This window comes from Chaetodon auriga, chromosome 20 (assembly GCF_051107435.1).
Source record: "Chaetodon auriga isolate fChaAug3 chromosome 20, fChaAug3.hap1, whole genome shotgun sequence".
Lineage (NCBI taxonomy): Eukaryota > Metazoa > Chordata > Actinopteri > Chaetodontiformes > Chaetodontidae > Chaetodon > Chaetodon auriga.
The window spans coordinates 5350438-5370006 of record NC_135093.1 but is presented as its reverse complement, the minus strand read 5'-3'; the positions used below and the strand labels follow the sequence as shown (position 1 = coordinate 5370006).

At 44.3% G+C, this 19569-nt stretch overlaps 2 protein-coding genes across 3 annotated transcripts; both read right to left on the bottom strand.

Moving 5' to 3' along the window:
* Positions 1 to 6913: 6913 nt before the first annotated feature.
* On the bottom strand, positions 6914 to 13685 carry LOC143338639 (rap1 GTPase-GDP dissociation stimulator 1). The gene is made up of 5 exons (XM_076759186.1): positions 13282 to 13685; positions 11106 to 11213; positions 10315 to 10437; positions 9994 to 10119; positions 6914 to 9665 (listed from the first exon to the last, which is right to left on the bottom strand). The coding sequence occupies exons 1-5, from the start codon at positions 13373 to 13375 to the stop codon at positions 9193 to 9195; spliced, it is 924 nt and encodes a 307-aa protein (XP_076615301.1). The 5' UTR covers positions 13376 to 13685; the 3' UTR covers positions 6914 to 9192.
* Positions 13686 to 14083: 398 nt separating this feature from the next.
* Positions 14084 to 18587, bottom strand: LOC143338647 (uncharacterized). 2 transcript variants are annotated; one of them, XM_076759204.1, is made up of 5 exons: positions 18449 to 18587; positions 15965 to 16622; positions 15644 to 15844; positions 15427 to 15556; positions 14084 to 15339 (listed from the first exon to the last, which is right to left on the bottom strand). In XM_076759204.1, exons 2-5 carry the CDS (start codon positions 16350 to 16352, stop codon positions 14868 to 14870), a joined length of 1191 nt encoding a protein of 396 aa, XP_076615319.1. In that variant the 5' UTR covers positions 16353 to 16622; positions 18449 to 18587; the 3' UTR covers positions 14084 to 14867. The 2 variants fall into 2 exon arrangements, with proteins under 2 accessions (XP_076615319.1, XP_076615318.1); XM_076759203.1 differs by having other exon boundaries at positions 18483 to 18587.
* Between the last annotated feature and the right edge of the window lie 982 nt (positions 18588 to 19569).

Genomic DNA, 19569 nt, shown 5'->3' with positions numbered 1-19569 from the left:
AAGAATCGACCACCTGTCGAATTCACACACCAAACAAATAACTGGCAGTTTATCACCAGAGTAAACACTAATTGCTGCTAACTAGTTAGCTCAGTTAGCTGTGCAGCTAGTGGTCCTATTAGCTGACTCTGCCTGGACTTGGACCTCAGAGCACCAAGTGTTTCTACTGCGAGCACAGGAGCTTTTGACTGGTGGGAGAGGAGGTTTTCAGGCCCAGGATGTAGGTTATCAAGTGGGAAATGCTGGTGGAAAGCAGCACTGAAATGGGCATCAGAACCAGGCTCTGCAAACTCTCAGTGAACACAGCTGGACTGGGACTGGACACGACCTCTGAGAGTGATGGAGGCCAGTTTGACAACAGTGAATACAGTCAGAGGTAATTTACTCTGACAAGAACCCCGATTCAAACGACAACAAAGGCACAGTGGGTTCAGGCGTAGAGAAGCGTGAAGGGGAGAGGAGTGAGAGGGAGGTGGGGTATCAGTCAGCATCCACCTCTGGCCTGAGCAATACCATCAGAGCATCTTGGTGTACAAATTGGTGTTAGGCTAGCTGGTTAGCATGCACCAGTAGTGCTGTTTGGCAAATGTCAGCATGCTAATGCAAGAAACTAAGATGATGGCTAACAGTCCCTGCTAAGCTTCAGCATGTTGGCACTGTCGTTGTTAGCTCGCTAGCATTTAGCTGAAAACACTGGTGTGCCTCCAGCCGTGCAGAGCCGCTGGCATGCTGAAGACTCTGAGTCCTGTTTTAATGATTGACAGCAGTTTGTTTTCTCTCATCTGTGGGGAGGATTGAGATAATGTAAAAGAAGCTTAATATGAAGCAGGCTGAATATCAGTAACCATGTGCCAATGCACAAAGGTAGCCATGTTGCCCTACAGGTCATGCCTATCTGTTCTGCATAATACTAATTTTACATTCATTCTCAAATTGTACTTAATTTAAGTTCTCTGTTTATGTTCTGTGCCAATTTTTTCCCACTCTTCCACTGCTAATTGTCCCATTTCACCCGAGCTAAATTTGAACCTTGCACCGTGAAAAAGTGAAATACATTAGCATATTCTTAGCAGCAGCGCAGTCAATCATCCCAGTGTCAGGCAAAGTGCTTCTCCAGGGGTCACGCCTGGTTTTCACTCTCAGGTTTGCCTCCTGCAGATTTTACACATCCAGGACAAGGAGCAGCTCACATTAGCATAAAGCCGTCTCTCGCTCTCTTCGTCCGTCCTTCACACATTCACGTTCACATGTCCTGCTCCCTCGACGTGAAGAGCCTTCTCCAGAGCTGTGCTTTTACAACTCCGTTACTTTCCTCTTGGTCTGTTTCAAAGTAACGGAGAGTTTGTTATGTGTGATTAAAAGCCTCTAGCTTGAGCTCTAAACTGGTGAGTCATAGTAACCAGAGAAGCTTTGATACTAAAACAGACGTGCTTCAGCTCAGGTGTGTGCAACCTGCCATCAGCTCTTACTTCTACCGTTGTATGTGTGTGTTTGCCGTGTGAACTGAACATCTATATAAAGTGGATTTTAATGGAACCTTTGATCAAATTTTGCACCAGACCCCTGAGGAAGAGAGAGAGAGCAGTCCAAGGTACAGCCTGTCAGGGGAGCTGTAGTCATTTTGAAACAAAGTGATAGCCACGCTCGCTAACGCTGTCATCACTGTTCAGCAGAATGACATTAACACATCACGTCCTGTATACCCACAGGCTGAGGGAAACAGGGAGTGGAGACTTTTACTGAAACAGAGACGAAACGACATGAAAGACAAATCAGTAAATGGAGAGAAAACAGGGGAGGTTGAAAAGAAAGTTGGAGGAGCATTTTGATGTTTTTGTCAGTCAGCTCTCCAGTTTCATTTCTGTCTCGCTGCTATCTTTTCTTCTTCGCTGTTTGCTTTGCGCATGACTCATCTTACATTCTGCCTCTATCTTTGTCTTTCGGTCTCAGTCTGTAGCTGTCTCCTTTCTTGTTTTTCTCTCGCCAGCCTCCCTGAGCATCTTTCCAACACACACACACACATACACACGTCCAAACCCACCCACAAACAATTGTGTTTCCATCACTTTCGGGACATTACATAGACCTACAATCATTTCCTGAAGACTTACCCGACCACAACCGTAACGACTATTTACTTAACCCTGACCTTCACCAAGTCTCTTGTCCCCATAAGGCAGGTGAGTCCCCACAGTGTAGCTGTGTAAACAGATTTATGACCTCACAAACACACACACACACACACACACACACACACACACACACTCTTTCTTGTCATTTTCTCATTGATTCACAGAACATCCCAAAGGTTTCAGCCATAATCAGTTCTGAAAATTGTTCATTAAGTCTTGGAGAAACTGCATTTTTCAACTATTTCTGCACTTAAATTAAATAAACATCATAATACATAAATATATCTTTTCTGTTGCAACTCCATGATGCAGTTTGGCCTTTTTGTGTATTCATGAGAGGTGTGTTTTGGGGCAATAATCATTCTGAAGAATGACTCTCCAAAGCTCAGAGTCTGAAATCAAGTATGAAGAATTTTGAGTGGTTCTCCCACCGTCCGCGCATCACTGTCCCCTCCCCTAATTGGCTTCCTGGTGTTTCCTCCCACGGTGATAATCTCAAATCAACCATCTGCCGTGTCATCTCCGTGCGCCACCGCTCCGCCCTTCTCCGTCCCTTCGCCATGTTCCCGCTTTCCCCTGCTGCTAATGTCAAGATGCGATATTCCCTCAAAACGGCCATTAAACAAAACGCAGGGCATGAAAACAAAGTCCACAATTAGTCGTAGGCTGTCCTTTCTGACACCATCTATGAGCCACAGCAGTTATGAGGTTGTGTGGGTGTGTGTGTGTGTGTGTGTGTGGAAAAGCCCTCCTGCAATGGACGTAATAGGCCAGGACAGATGGCCTCCTCTCCCACCAACCCAAAAGTACATGCACGCATTTAAACGTGCACGCACACACACACCGACGCACGCCTGAAGCAGAGCCTCAGTGTTTGGTCGTGGTTGTTGTTGCCTGTTCCAGTACTAGCCTTATTCTGTCGCTCAGAGCAGCAGGAGAGTGCTACATCTGTGCCACGTTCGCTTGTGATGTCAGTACAGAAATAGAAGTGAAGGAGCCGGCGTTTGAACCGACCATTCAGCTCTCTGACATCTCCGGGTAAAAATAAGCTGTCTGGGACGCGGTGGGCTCTTTGGTGTTTGGTGTCGAGTCTAACATCTGCTTGTCATAACCTGGTACAGTGTCGTACCGTGACGGGGCAACAACAGGTGTGTTAGCTGAAACTGGATGAGTCTGACTGTTTCCACTGTTGTCATGACAAGAGGAGTTCAGTTTCATTTCCCTGATCATTAGCAAACGTATTGTCTTCCTTTGGCATCTGAGTGGCTCCATGTGCTGGAATAAAAGGAAGAATCCACGGTAACATTGAAAGTTTCCATCAACCACCAGCATCTGAACTCTAAGGGGATCCTGTCCCATCATCTTCGTCTGGGTTTACGCTTATTGAACACACATTCCCTGTTACCTCCCCTTATTCAGCTCTCAGTGTCGAAGCTCATGCTTGTGAATTTCAGTGGATTCATATAAAGCTGTTTGTGAAGTGCAGTTTCTTTTAATTCAAACACACACAGCTGTTAGCCCATGTGAAACAAATCCGGTGATGCGTAAAGTGTGCACGGGGCCCTTCGTCCTTCTGATAGACACAGGTGTGAACACCGATGCGTCTCAGCTGTCCACTTGTGATTGAATCACCAAAGACTCACGTTAAAGCCAGCTGCAAATGGGGTCTGAGTGAATCTTTGACCTCTGTCACCCTGAAGTCTGTGACTGGCTTGCTAACAGCTAAATGCAGAACTGCAGCATCATGTTGTTGTTGTTGTTTCTGTGCTGCTTGCTGCCCAAATAAACCTGTGGTGACTTTCCTTTGCCTGTTGCAGAGCAGACTTGTGTTTTTCCTGAAAATAATGCAATACCAGACAGTCTAGCCTTGGCCCTCATGAACAATGTTGTCTTTTTTTTGAAGCTTTATGTGATAGTGACAGCTGAAGAGGGACAGGAAAGGCAGGAGAGAGACACGGGATGACGTCTAGAAAAGGCTAGAATCAAACCCAAACCTTCTCTCCAACATATTTTTGCACTGACGCAATACCAGATAGTCAAGTCTATACTTTTATTTCATCCATGAGCAAAACTTCAGCAGAGCTAAATCCGAGGATGACATAAAGCATGCTAAAATTTTCAGCTGCAGCTATTTCCTGAACTGCATCAATAAAGAAGGAATATCATTTTGGGTCTTTTGACAGCATTTGTAGCTACTAGTCTGTAATTTTGTGAAACACCGGAGAATGTAGCTTGTGTTGCTTGCACAAAGTTTTCCTTTGGGGCATAAATGCACCAGTTTTTACCCAGTGGGGGCAAAAGTTTAAATTTGCGACCGCAGCTAAACGGCTTCTTTTTTTTGACATACACGAATATCACCGTTCTTGCCTCACCTACACAGAAGTCACAGCTGATGACGACAGGTTTCCATACATATTCATGCCAATTCTCTGTCAAAAATCCAAAAGTCTTGTGAGTCAGAAACCGACATGTTGTGCTGAGGTGGGCTGAGGGAAGGTGGGAATTTGTGCTGAATTAAGGAAACAGTTGCAGACAATTGCTGTCATGTATGATATCTGTCATACTGGCATGATGTCAGGCTAACTTTTCTCTACATGCATGTGCTGCACAAATGTATGTAGAACTTCATCAGATGAAGTCACTGTTGTTTGAGCAGCGTTTGTATCAGCACATCTACACAGCTCACTTCTCTGAAAAACGCAGATGGCACGAAAGATCATGTGTTTTTCCTGAAGTGCCTCACTTAATGGACCCGTGAGACTGTTGATGTCACTTTCCGCTGCCTCTAAATTTGAACTCCTCTCGCAGTCTTCTCTGAGGTCGAGGCCACTGCAAGACTGGCACACAATACAGTCGAGTGGATCTGTCCAAAAACTCACTTGCACTTGACAGAGGCATCGATTGGTTGATGCTAATCCCGAATCTCTGCTGATGAGAGTTGCCATCGACCTGTCACAGAGATCCGTAAGTGAGAATTTGGTCGACTGCAAAGGCGGCGTGTTGTCAGAGAGGCAGAGAATCAGGGAGCCATCATCTTATCTGCTCGAAAATCAGTATTTAAAGACAAGACACAAACCCCCGAGGAAGGATCTATCAAAGCGACTGCATTCGCTGTGCGCTGAAAAGAAATCCCTCCTGCGTGTTGTTTTTGTGTGTACGGTGTGCACATGTGTTTGTATGTGCAGCTGCAGAGTTTGCGTGTGTGAAGTTATACTGTAAGCGTGTTTGCCGTTCTATTTTGTGATCTGTTTGTGCGTCCATGTCAAATGAGAAAGTGTGTGCTGCGAGTCAACGAGGCGGATCATTGTTGTCTATTGCTGAAGGATGCTACAGGCTAAGAATAACGAGGGCCACAATAGAGAAATGACAAAAGCAGTAATTAGAATCTCAGCGCCATGAAATCCTAATGCAATTACATGGAGTTGTTTTCTGCAGAAAACAACAAGAGGATTAAAGTTTAAATGACTCATTTGCAAAGACAAGCAATAAAACAGTCTTCAGCCATGTTATCTGGGTTTGAGGGCATATAATGCAAAGTTCATCATGCATTATTAATAAGTCTTATATTAAAAGTAATATATGCAGACTTCCTGCGTCTCCTATTACAGAGTGGAAGTGGAGCTATTGATTAAACTCTTCATGTGTCTGTCGCATCATGTGCTCGCGCAAGGACTGAGCCAGCAGCTACAAAAAAGTATGTTTTCTTGATTGGAGTGTGGTAATAAGTCATGGTAACTCTCAGTCTGTTTATCTTGTGTTTTATGAAACTGCAGAGTTCAATATTAAATAAGAAACATTATGAATTCTTGTAAAATATAGAAATGCACCAAAAATTGTGAAACAATTTCAAAAATCATTAAAAGTCAACCTCATTATTATGAAACGTTATCTCATCATTTGTATACTAACAGACACATTTAATTCATGTCATTTTTCATGACAGTGGAGCTGACACCTGTCATCACCCCCTCACCTTTCAGCCAATCACACGCACTCTTCTCTCATGAACGAGCTCAACAGCTGCTACCAATTTAGCCAGTTAGCTTCTGATCCGGGTGACTAATGTTCTGTTTTTTGCAGGATAGAACAGATTTTTAACACGTTTCTCTCGCTGTGACTGCACTTCTTAATCTGGTACTGACGTTTGTCCTTGTTCTTTTTGTAAAACACAAGCAAAATATTAACTCTTTGTAAGAAAACACAACCCTGATTCCAAAAAAGCTAGCACGCTGTGTGCAACTTGAACAAAATGCAGTCGCCTCCAAATGAACGGGTGGTGGTGTCTTAAAGGTTGGCCTAGCGAGCTTGTGATCACGAGCATCAAAAGCAGAAGATGCTCAGCGTCCAGCAGACGAGACGGTGGCTGCACTGAATGTGTGTAACTGGGCAACTGAGATGCTTCTTTTTATTTACTCTCTGATTAAATGAAGGTGAACAGTTTTAGTAAGTGTTCCTGGGCTCATGCAGTAATCTTCTTTATCCAATCATGTGTTCACAAAGCGGTGAACCTCACTCTATCCTCACTTGTGAGTGACTGAGCCTTTCCAAGAAGCCCCTTTCATACCCAATCATGATGCTATCACCTGTTACCAATCAATGTTCCAAACAGGTGTTTTTGGAGCGTTCCACGTCTTTCCCAAACAAAAGTCTTTAGTTGCTCCTGTTCAGACTTGTTTGAAACGTGTTGCTGCATCGAATATATTTACAAAAAGTTGATGAGGTGAAATATTAAACATTTTGTAATTTTTCTGTTTTTAATGTGGAGTATATGTCAAAAAGGATTAGCAGATTATCACATTCTGTTTTATTTATGTTTTACACAGCGTCCAAACACAACAGGGGATGTAGAAAATATTAGAAAATAATACCAACATATAAAATGTTTAACTTTGGTTCACATTGTTTGTTGACTTGATTGGAGTCATTTCCAGCCTTTGTTTGGATTAAGAGGAAGAACAGATGGAATATTTTTCAGATGGTTAGAAGAGTCTTTCTGGAAATACCTTCAGGGAGGCACAAACTGTGGCTGAACCCATAGAAACGCTGTCAAGTCTGTGTGTTTGCAGGTTTGCAATGTGCAGTTTATGCAACAGAAGAACATGAAAACAAAGTTTCTATAATTCAAAGTGCACGTTGTTGTCGGCCAAACCCTTTAAAAACAGCATGCTGACATGACTTTCTGTCTGAGTAGTAAAGACGCTGCCGCTGACCAACCTTTTAGCTGCTGTTGCTTCTCACCTCTAGTTCCTGTTTCTGGGTCTTGACTCGTGGGAATAAACCTCACCAGACAAATGTTATTCTCAAGTAAAAAGGTTTTCTGTCTGATATTCACAGGCACTAATGCACCAATTATCCCATGTAATGGCGACATCGATGGCTGCTGGACTGTCTGTAAGGCTGTTTTCTTATGTGAATAAGCCTTTGTTCCAGTTTAACCAGCGCGCAATGAATTTTCCTCAAGAGGACAATCAAGTTAATCAAGAATAGGTGTGTGCGCCTTTTGTCTACCTGTAAATAATTCCAAAGCTTCATCTCTATCACATCAAATATTTAAGTGGCTCCCAGAGTAATAAAGTTAGGATTGATTAGAGGACGTGCCCCTGCGTTCGGACGCCTGGAGCTGAATGGAACCAATAAGAGAGGTAATTAGAGGAAGAGAAATGGGAGAAAGACTAAGAAGGGCGATGCACTTGTGTCTATCTTTGTATTCGTGTTTGTGTTTAACGGATACGCAGTCAAAGGGCGCGTGCTCGCTTTAAGTTGGCCGCTTTCATATCAGCGGGGAAAAGCAAAGCAATTAAATCTATGTAAATATCTGAGCATTTCCATTGAGATGTGCAGTCATGCAGCTTGTCGTTATTAGATTCGGTCCATGTGTGGCGGCACGTGGACATAGTCAAATGTCTTTAATATTGCACTGTACAAAGACTGAGGGCTCCACAAAGCTCATGCATGCCATCTAGTGTTAAAGTCTGGCTGGTTCAGCAGGGCTGCGCATGGCTTTTCCACAAGTCTGGTCAGAGAAGGACAGACAGAGACAAGGTGAAATGTATTAGCTGATGTTCATGTTGAGAAACATCAGACTCAACAGGAGTCATGGCTGTTGCACAGATCAGAACTTTCACCTTCAGGCTGTGTGACCTTCTGTCAAACCACTCGCAACTTCCATCGTTATTTCCCTGGAGCCTGAAATCCATTTGAATCTGATTACTGAGCCCAGTGCAGCACCCAGGCAGACAAGCTTTTAGCAGATCTGGAGTTTCCACGAGGCATCATCGGCGGCCTCTCGGCTGGCCGTCCTCTGGGGCTCACGCAGTGTCCTGGGAGTTTCAAGGACGGAGCCGAGATTTAGGGAATCCTGGTTGAATGTCAGAGGGTGAACGTTCACAAAACAGGTGGAAGCATCACATGCAAACAAACGTAAATTATTCAACATTCGTACAGTGCATATGAATGTTGTATCAGTGATAGGGTAGTTTTAACTACTGCACACAAACTGCTAAACTGGATCTTATGTGTTTATTGCTTGTGTATGTTTTCTATCAGTATTTTTGAAAAGAAAATACAGGATACCATGATTGTAAGTAATAAGTATCCCAATTTTTGTAATCTTAAGAGGGTGTTAAAGATATCCAAACAACCAATAGAGTAAATTGAAAAAGCTCTAATCAAACATTAAATACTTTATGTGCTGTAGAAAAGAACATTCTTCATACTGGTGCCAAGCACAGAAATTCCCATTACTTCAAACAAATCGACACCAAGACATCATCACAGAATTCATTTTTAAGGGTTTCCAGTTTGGATACATGCTTTCCATTGATTTAGAGCATTTTTCCGTATCCTTGCTTCAATCATTGCACGAAAAACAGTAACAGCACTCTGTAGAATCGCATCCCTTCATAGCTGAATTGCTGAAATAAAAAGAACAAAACTTTAAGATAAAAGTCAACAGGAAGAGACAGTTTGAAGTGTGCATGTCGAGGTTTTTGGTGTGTAAACGTCCCCTGAATGTTTCGGTGCACCAGTGCTCGGTGGTAAAAGGCCACCATGTCTGCTGTCAGAGGAAAGTGTGGAACATGCGAGTCTTCAGACTTTTGGTCCGGGGAACATTCCTTGTAGAGAACTTCATCACCTTGTACAGATTTGAACAGCTTCCCAAGCCGGAGAACGGGAACCAACGAGCGGTCCGTTTGTTCCCGTGGAGGCTCCAGAAAGAGGAGGAGCAGCGCTGGAAGACCTCGATGTTGACGGCGTACTGACCTGGCCCCCACTGGGAGACGCACACCAGAGTCACAGAGGAGGCGAAACCACAGGTGTGAGGAGAGACGCCGTGGAAAACAGACTCCCCCGGCCTCACGGAGGCGCCCCTCTCCCACACCATGCCGGCCTCCTCTGCCACACCCATGCCACTGAGGTTGCAGAGGGCCTGGAGGCACACCTCCTCCAGGGGCTCCTTATCAGGAAACCGGAGCAGGATGGCGACAAGACGAGGAACTGCTCCTCGACGCAGTAACAGCTCCTGCAGCTTAGCTGAGGGCGACAGAGGGACAGAAAATAGCTGTTTAGAGAGAGTAGCAGCTGAAAACATCTCTGCTGTCACATTGATTGGTATGATGAGCATAAACCTCACTGAACCTGAGGAGGAAGAAAACAAATGAGGACAATAGGCAGACGCAGCCTCTGCCTCCCAGTCATGTTGGTTCCTATTGCATTTCTGCAAAGAGACTTTTACCTGCTTTGACCTGGTGTCAAACAACGTAAAATGCAAGGCGGAGCTTTGCGGAGGCTGCAGACCTGGTAGGGAACGATCTAACAAGTCCATTTCCAGAGCTATCTTTCATCGGTTGACTTTACTTACAGCTGTCATAAGACATGCGTGAGATGGCCCTCACAGCGTGGAGGAGCAGTTCTTGGTCTGTACTGGTCAGCACAGACAGCAGAGCCGTAACCAAACCTGCGTCACCGAAACCTTTACGAACCACGGCTGACAGGAAACAAACAAAGTATCTCAGTGACTGAACGTACAAACTACACTGAAGCAAAAATACAAAGAGTAAAGTAGTTTCAGCAGGTTTCAAAGGCTCCAGCATCAACCAACACATGGCTGATCCTGTGCACTTAATTAATAAACGGGAAATGATGTACGAGCAGAGGATGGAGCAGCATACATGTGACTTACATTCCTTGGCGAGTTCAGCCACGAGTTTTGCGGTCAGCAGCGTGAGAGGCCCTCTGTGCCTCAGAGACAGAGCCAGAATTGGCAGGATCCCGCTGATCACGACCTGCTCTGCAGCGCCTTTGTCTGGACACGAGCGGAATTACACATGTGAGCACGACACTGACACACCAACCGTGAGAGACCAAAATTAAAAGAAAATGTGTGGCTGTGGCAGGTGCAGATTTTTTGAAATGATACGATTTGCTCCGTTAATCGTCGAGCTGGATTACACTGAGCTGAATCTTTTAGTCTGCTTCAGCCTTACTTTCTACGTGATCTCTTTGACCCCTCTTTACCTCCTCTGCCTCTCTCCCCTGTTGCTCTCTTTCTAGGAGACACAAATACAGCTTAACGTCTCCCGAGGACTTACAACTGTCATGCACCTGATCCCTTCACAGCCTCCCAGCCCCCAGCTCCACATCCCTCGCCGGTGTGGTTTTGCTACAGGTTTTAGCGTTCAGAATGGGGAGCTGTGATGATATAGCTGCCACTGGGAGTGGGAGGCATAATGTTTTGAGGTAAGCTTGAATGGAAAAACATAAATATGTAAATTGCATGTGGCAGCAGGACTGTCAGCTTTTTGCAATTCAAATCACATCAAATGAAAGACACAAAATACAACCCCGAAACCCCTCATTATACCATGAACGACACCTTGTGATATATTTAATGCTGTCTAGCAGACAGTGTTATAAGATATATTCCAATTGGAAATGAGATGTCACAGTGTAAACAAGTGCAAATGAACTCACTCCTGTCCTTAATGTTGATCAGCACTGTGTTCAGATGTGGCTTAAGTTCGTCCTCAATCAGTTCCAGGCCGAGGACTCTGATGGCGCCTAATGCATTGTTCAGGTTGTCTGTGGGGAGATGTGGGAAAACGGAAACTTTAAGAGTCATAAAACTGGACACAAATAAAAGGGCAGCAGGTACGAGTGCTGCGTGGGAGCGTATACATTATGAACGCCATGACAGTGAAAGAGAAGCAGGGCTGTCGATAACACAAATGGTGTGAAAACATGCAAATGAGAAAATACTGGGACTATGAAAGCAGTGCTGGGGGTCTCCACCAGAATGGGAGTGAAGACCTTATTGTTACTCATCCCACATGCAACAAAACCAGATGTCAGCCTCTGCTCTTTCTGGTTTTACACCCAGTGAGTGGAGCTTTTCTTCAATGTTTGTTGGTCTTCAGCGGTTCCGTAAGGCTAAATGCTAACGTCACCTTGCTAACATGCTCACAATGCTAACATGTTGTTGTTTAACAGGTAAAATGTTCTATATCATACTGGTAATCCAGCTGTGGAGTTATTCCAGTCTGGGCCAATGACTGAGACTGACAGACTGCCCAACATCCATCAACGTCCAGCCAGCGTAGCACCACACCAGCACAGCGTCTGCTTCACAAACTGTCAAGTGCACAATCCAAATATAACTACTGTATTTGACTCTTTCACACATTGCATCCAATACATTTAAACATCTCATGGAAATGAATTGGAACACTTTCAAAGCTGGAGGGGCTCCGTCGACAGCTGCCTGTGAGCGGCTGACCTGATCGGCTTCACGGCTCGTGCTTTGGTCAAGGACACTTCATCAGTAAACAGCACTTTCCTGCTGCGATTGTCCCGACTGATCTGTGCAAATATAAAACCCTCCAGTCGCCGGCCTCATTCTTTCGAGTGGTTCTTTAATTAACTTAAGCAGAGGGCACTGACACATAGTGATTAGTGGTAGTGATCACTGTATTTTCAGCCCTTAGTTAAGCAAACACCAGACCATTAACTGGAGACACAAGCATGTAGAGGCGAATTATGGCGCTTAAAGGCAGAACGAGTAGGATTTTCTTAAAAAACAATGTTTACACTCATACAAAAATAATCTCAATCATGTCTTATGATGTGGTGATGTCTGTATCTGCAGAGACCCTCCGCCTGAGTTTTCTTATTTGCGGTGTTCAGGGTGCTTCTGGGTTTCGACCTTTGGGCAGTGGATGTGGACCCACCAGCCAATAACAGAGCTCAGGGTCACGCCTTCTGACGTTTCACCACACGTGCGATCTTCTCAAGAGCTCAAGCTCATTGTTCCTGCCGGGTCTGAGAAAACGAGTCGGATCATCAACCAGATCAGCAACAAATTGAAGGATGAAGGGTTCGACCAGTGTTGGGAAATATGATAATGTGACCTCGCACGACACTGCTGCTACGCTTCAACCTGGACTGGATCCGACTCAGAGCCTGAGGAAACGCTGTGGCAGCGACTTGTCAATCAAAACTGTCCCTAAAGCATGCCCTGCTTTATGGTCTGTTTTATTCTAAATGGAGCCATAATTCACAAAATGAACACCAACCTGAACTGAACAGGACTTCAAACTAGTGATAAAGAGAATAAACTCATTGGAAAAATGTTTAGTGAGACAACAAATCAAGTGAGAAGTAGGGTCATTTTCTCATAAACTTCTTTTTGCAACTGGTGGTTTCGCCCCTGCTGGTCATTAGAAAAACATGCAGATCTATTTACGCTCTGACTTCACTTTTCATACCTGGAAGCTTCGCCTACTTATAATGCTGTCTATGATCAGAAATCCAAGAGGAGTCGGGACGACATCGAGGTACAAATGATTTATATAATGTCACAAGCTTAAATCGCATCACCAGCTGTGAGAACGTGTGTGAATGAAAACCATTTCCTCCTGTTCAAAAGTCACTGCTGAGGTTCTCTTGGAGAAGACCGTTAACCCCAAACTATTCAGCTGCTCAGTGGTCAGCAATGTTGAAGTCTGGTTGCACCAACAGACCCCCATGTTTGAACATGAAGCATTAGTGAAACACAGTGTGCAGCGACACCCACATTAATCCCAAAAATATCAAGATCCCACAGCTGCTGACTGACTCTCTAAGTCATCAGTCGTGGTTCTGCTCCACTCACCGTTGGGTGTGCAGGGCTGCAGTCGACTGGACCCCCGTTTATCCCGGTGGGAACGCGTGTACGTATACATGAGCGGCACGTTAGGGTGTCCCATTCTGCTCCGTCCCACCGTCTCTGGACAGCTGCTGCTGAAGCTTTCTCAGGTCGACTCTTCATGCAAAATGCACTCCGCTTTTAGTGCGGCTTCGAGGAAAACCACTTCAGTCTACATCTCCCTTTAATCCCACCGCTGCGCCCCCATCACATCTTGCACTGTTGTTTTGTACAAAATAAAATGGTTGTCTATGTTTTGTGCACGCTGTCTCTTCTTCCTGGTACTCCAGCTGGCTCTCGGTCTCCTCTCAGGGTTAATACACAGCAAATCCTCACTAAAGCTGTTCTCTCCCCCCTCGTGCGTGTGTGTGTGTGTGCAGTTAAGGTATTAGCACTTGGCTGACTCTGCTGAGTGTATTCTTACCGCCCTAAACTCTCCCACAATGCCTTTCAGCTTCTAGAAAATCCAAAACAACAGCAGACAGGTGAGCATCTGGTGTCTGTTTTTGTGGCAGGTGGCATTTTTGCTAGTCTTCAACCTGATGTCTCTTATAATTTAACCATTTTAAATAATCATTCTTGAGATCATCATAATATGTTTAAATGACTGGAAAATTTGCTTCACCTTTCTTCTCTCCTGAGCTCTGTAATTAATCAAATTGTACCATATCAGAGTCACTTAAACGCCCAAATGAAATCTCTTTTTACTCACATCTCGCTCCATTTTTAACAACTATCACAACACAATAACAGAATCAAAGGAGTTACAAAAATTAAATCTTTATATTTTACTCAACTCTTGAGGTTCCAGTAAAAACAACCTTTTCAATAATCTAGAACAGAACGAGCTAAACAATAAATACAACAGGCTAACAGGAGACTTTGTACCACCGGTGAAAAATAGAATCCAGACCTCTGATATTATCTGTTCTGCATTATCTATACATCAGCATTACCGGTGGGGATTTTTGTCTGTTCACTGAAAACACATGATAAAAAAATAAAATATAGATTAAACTCAGACTACATACATACGACAGCCTGCTACTAAATAAACGGAGGATTCAGTTAAAGGAAAAGGATTTTGGAAAACCTGCTTATAAAACTTTCTTGTCAGGAGCTAAACAAGAAGATTGATACCTTTCTTATTTCTGTAAGGTAAATAAGTAGCATGTTAGCATGTTAGCAAAATCCGATAACACACGCAATCTTGTTTGTTTAATCTGCATTTCATTGTCGTTTTTGTACTTTGGTTTTTGTACAGATTAAACAAAGTTTGTAGAAATGAGCTTTAAAAGTTTTGGTTTTCAGGCGTTATGCTAAGCTAAGCTAACCAGCTGCTGGCTCAAGCTACATAATTACCATACAGATGTGAGAGTGGTGTTGATCTTCTCATCTAACTCTCAGCCTCAGTGTTATTTCCCAAAATACTGAAGTATTCCTTTATGTCGGACTTCAAAAAGTGATCTGCGATCTCCTTCACAGGAGCTCAACCCAGCTCAACTTGTGCAGAGTCTGTGTCCCATTGCTAAGCATCCCCTTGACATGTCATGTCAAACTGTTCCGGCTGCATTGAGACCACTGGAAACCGTCTCGTATCCTACAGAAACCAGAGTAAGGACGTTACTCTCCACGTCCTCTGGCTTGCTTTGGTCTACGTGGGTTTCCACAGGACCAGCAGCTCCAGTTTCCTGCCTTATCTTCTTCCTGGCTCTGACTCGCCCCTTGCCTTTGGAAATGACCTTCCCTTGCTCGTTGACCCGTCCAGACGCCTTGTGAGACTTGTCGCTGTCAGTCGAGCGGGTTTTGCGGTGGCGCCTGCGGATTCTGCGCATTGGTGGACCGGAGTCGGCTGGGTCCGAGGCCGCTGCGCCGGACAGGATCCGAATCTGCTGCTCAATTACCATAATGACCATGTCTAGTACAACGTCCAACATTCCCAGACCCAGGCCATGAGTGACGTTGTCAAAGGCGCTGCTGTTGACCGGGTCCCTGAAACACTTTCTCATATCCTCAAGGTGGTTCCTGAGAGAAGAGAGACTGTTATTATTCTTACTCAACAAGGACAACAAGTTTGAAGGCCAAGTTACAAGAAGGACAAACAGCACATACTTAGCTTCAATTATTTTGGACCAGTGTTGAACTGTGTTCATCTCGGGGATGAGCTGTTTCGCCATGTTGCTGTAGTCGATGTAGTCATGGGCAAAGTCCTTCATATCGTCACACAAAGCTCCGGTGTCGCCTGAGACACATTAAAACATAGTTTAGTCTCTTTTCCATGTTTTCTCATTCAAACATTCCTCCACCTTAGCACACATCCGTCTGTCACCTTCAGTCAGTTTGGAGAAAGAGGAGGATACAGAGGTAGTTGTGCTTGGCGTGAGGCCGAGTACGTTGAGCGACTCCAGAAGGGTTTTCTTGCTGGCCGGGCCTCTGCTGACTCGAGTGTAGGCTGCCAAGGAGCGCAGCGACATCTTCTCCGGGGCCTGCAGGCGCCGCTTAATCTCATCGTATGAAATGAGATACTTTCCTACAGTAAGACAAAACGAGGTGAGTCAGCACAGCAGCACTGGGATTCAGTAGCATTTTATCAAGTCTGAGTACTGAATGTGCTGATAAAGGTTTGATGTTCAAACGACGGGCCACCTACGAGCCTTCGATCCTTTCATGTTGGGATCCAGGAGTGATGACACCTCCGCAAAAGGCATCTGGGCAGTGGACTGTGAATTTGTGCTTGGCGGCAGGTCCTGGTTCTGGGACACATCCTCGGTCTGGTCTGGTGCAGAAATCTGCATCTGGGGCTGAATGTGAGGCTGTATGTGGTGCATCTCTACCTGGTTCTGGTCTAGTGGAACCTGGCCTTGCGCTTGAGGGAGGATCAGTGTGTTTTCAGATAAACCCTGCAGCCCCATGCCCCCGTGTGCAACACTACCTGTCTGCTCTGAAGACACCTGAAAGATGCCCATAACTGGTTTTACCACTGTGAACACCATGTTCCCCTGGGCGTCCAGACCCACCATCCTCGTAGATGGGTCCATATCTTCGCTCAAGTTTTACCTTTCTAGCTGGAGGAGGCTCAAGAGACCAAATTATCTGCTCAGGTTACCTTAGAGGTCCATGTGGTATTACTCCTCTGTTCTTTAAGAGTTTTGGTTAAAGCTGACCTGACAAAAGGAAATGTAAGCTGACTCTCTCTCTCTATCATCAAGGTAAAACCTCCCACATGGAAACTGTTAGAACATCTCACTCTCTTTGTGTTTCATGGAGCTTATAATCACTCATGGCAAGAGCGCAGCAGAGGTGTCATTCTGGAAGAACAAAATAAAAATCCTGGTCAGTATGAAAAGGTTTACATTGTGTTTTTTTTTTTTAGCTTTGAAACTGATCTTCTAAACATCTGAAATTATTGAAGTTGAATCTCTTTATATATGCACTGATTAAAGTATGATGAGTATTGATGACTGGCTGAACTTCCATGTCTGACATGATCAAATTATGCCAACATTTAACTGGTGGAGAAGCCAAACTCAGCACATTAGATGCTTTGATAACACGAACTGTTTGGAAAAACTGAAACACAATGACTGGTCATAGGGTAATGAAAAGGTACTCGTACTCGTTTCAGGGTTTTCGTCCCCCCCCAGCCTGCTTTTCCCTCCACACCTGCCCTGCATCAGCCTCGTTAGCCCCTGCCGACCAGCTCCTTCCCTGTCTCTCCACCTGCACCTCATCAGGTTTGTGTTTTAGTCCAGTTTTCAGATGAGTCTTTGTCTGTCTGCATCTACTACTACACACCAAATCAGAGACGTACTATATATTTTGTTTCCCAATAAAAAACTGTCATAAATGCACATTGGATTAGAGTAATCCCAATATGATGTTTTTTCCAAAGTATTGACTTTTTTTTTTTTTTATCCTCTCTTATTTGTCTCCTGCTTTTGAGCCAAAAAGCCTATAATGAAAAAAAAAAATGAAATGAACATAAGTCTCACTACACATTAAGCAGAGAGATTTAGTAAACATGGAAAACATAACAGCGCTGGGCCAACATAACTATGGGTTTTATTATGTAGATATCAGGGACACAAGGGGACAAAACACCAAACAGTCCAGGTGTTCGTAATCTGTGGCGGTCAACTGTCTTCAAAAGCTGGGCTGCCACTAATGATTATTTTCTTGATTAATCAATTAATTGTTTGATCTATAAAATGTCAGAAAATGGTGGAAAAATGTCAATCAGTGTTTCCACAACCCAAAGATGTTCAGTTCACTGTCACCGAGGAGTAAAGAATGAGAAAATATTCACACTAAAGAAGCTGCAATCAGATATTTTTAACCGATTATCAAAGTAGTTAGCGATTAATTCAATAGTTGACAACAAATCGATTAATCACTGCAGCTCTAGTCCGAAGTCCAAACTCTCAGTATTGGTTTGCTAAACATTTCCATTTTATTTATTTTAGTCATCGTTTTGAAAGCGTGCTTCGCTCGGTGCGTCATCACGCAAATCCCACCCGGACGCATTACGCACAGCTACGCCTGTTACGCTCATTACTAAGCACACGGAGTCTCGCTCGCATGTGCGGGTCACAGCTGGTGTCAACAGCCGCCGGTGTGTCGGCCCAGCGAGGAGACGCGGCTGTGTTTGAACAGGACTGAGCAGGAGGACAGCTCTGCTCAAACAACTGCACTGTGTCTGTCCAAGTGTCCACAACAAGCAGACTCACATCGGCCTCTTAAACCCTGAGGAATACTCACACACACGAGCGCGTGATTACACGGTTTGAGTCTCGCGCTCGGTGCGTGAGTTGGCAGCGCTATTGTGCAAACATAACTTTAATAGATGACACCAAGGCTAAGGTTTCCCCTCGTCACCTTCCGTTTTACACACATTCAGTGACCACGGTGGTGAATTTAGCCCGCAGCTCGAGGACGCTGACTTTTAAAATGCCGGTTAACGACGTAAAATTCATCAACACCGCCACATTTATCGTCACTAACATTCATCATGGCTGCCAGGCGGGGCCGTTACTACGGTTTTCTGTCCGCTAGGCCTGAAGCGTTACACAAAACGGGAAAAACTGTTGCAGACGGCGGCGGTTCTGGACGGGACAGGCCAAATTTAACCGCTAACCTTGGATGCAACTGGTGATGGCTGTCCCACTCACCGAATTTCCGTCTGGTGTTTCCTAAAACGACACTGATCCTAGAACGGTCCGCGTCGAAGCCAGCGACATTTTACCTCCTTCTCCGCTGTTGCTTCGGCGGGTTGCAAATCAGCTGTATGTGGACTACCGCTCGAGAGGGTTAATCCCACCGTTCATTGGTCAATTGGTACATCAATCACTCAACTTGTGGTTTGTCATTGGACAAAAATGCTGTCAGTAGAACTGAGGAGGCGGTACTTCCGACTCAGCTTTACCCAAATACAGAAGAGCGAAATCTTCTACTTAATCAGTGTTTGCTTGAGGTTTTAACTCATTTTCGAGGGTGTTGTCGATCACAAACTTGTACAGAAATTGCAAAGTAAATGCAGAGTGCGATTATTTCGTGTTTTAGGCCATGATTAGTGCAGGAGACTCCAGGATGTCGGTTTTACTCTGTTTATCTGGATGACTAAAACCTCCTTATATCTCTATAACAAAAACTGCCTCTCTGCTCATGCTCACCACATTTATACTTTCTGCTGTGATTATTCATTCTTTGGCAGGGATCGATGCCCTTGCCAGACTAAAGGTCTCCAAACTCAAGGGGCTCAAAAACAATAATTGTAAATGTAATATTAAGCAATAATTACCTGACACACTTCAGTCGGCATTAATGATTAATCATTATTTGGAACATTGATTAATCATAAGAATGACCTTTGACAGATGGAAACTAAATAATTTATTGGATTTTTATTATTATTTTTTAATCAATGAAATAATGTTTTAAGGGCAAAAATAATGAGACAGATGGATGCAGACACGGGCAGAATTATACCGATACTATGTTTTATCATGTTCATCTTGCTCTGTATTTCCTAAATACTGTTATAGTCTTCCTCGAGGTAGAGTGTATAAAATAAAAGAGCACAGATATACTTTTAATACAATATGTAAAGTAATAAATGCAACCTCAAGTTTCTCTTTTAGGATAAGCGTTGTGCTGTCAGTGTGGAGACGGTCCATCAGGTGGCGCACTGTAGGCTGGATGCTGGAGAGGTAATTTAGCTTCTGCCCAAATGTGGCCACTATGCACCATCTAGTGGAC

What these genes read in the sequence shown, in the direction of transcription:
- LOC143338639 (XM_076759186.1), bottom strand. Translation starts at nt 13,375, where the DNA reads ATGGGACACCCTAACGTGCCGCTCATGTATACGTACACGCGTTCCCAC. An exon ending in GATCAACATTAAGGACAGGA is followed by an intron (nt 10,438 to 11,105) that starts GTGAGTTCATTT and finishes GCTCGTGTCCAG; the next exon opens with ACAAAGGCGCTGCAGAGCAG. An exon ending in ACGCATGTCTTATGACAGCT is followed by an intron (nt 9,666 to 9,993) that starts GTAAGTAAAGTC and finishes TGTCGCCCTCAG; the next exon opens with CTAAGCTGCAGGAGCTGTTA.
- LOC143338647 (XM_076759204.1), bottom strand. Translation starts at nt 16,352, where the DNA reads ATGGACCCATCTACGAGGATGGTGGGTCTGGACGCCCAGGGGAACATG. An exon ending in CATGAAAGGATCGAAGGCTC is followed by an intron (nt 15,845 to 15,964) that starts GTAGGTGGCCCG and finishes GTCTTACTGTAG; the next exon opens with GAAAGTATCTCATTTCATAC. An exon ending in TCCAAAATAATTGAAGCTAA is followed by an intron (nt 15,340 to 15,426) that starts GTATGTGCTGTT and finishes CTCTTCTCTCAG; the next exon opens with GAACCACCTTGAGGATATGA.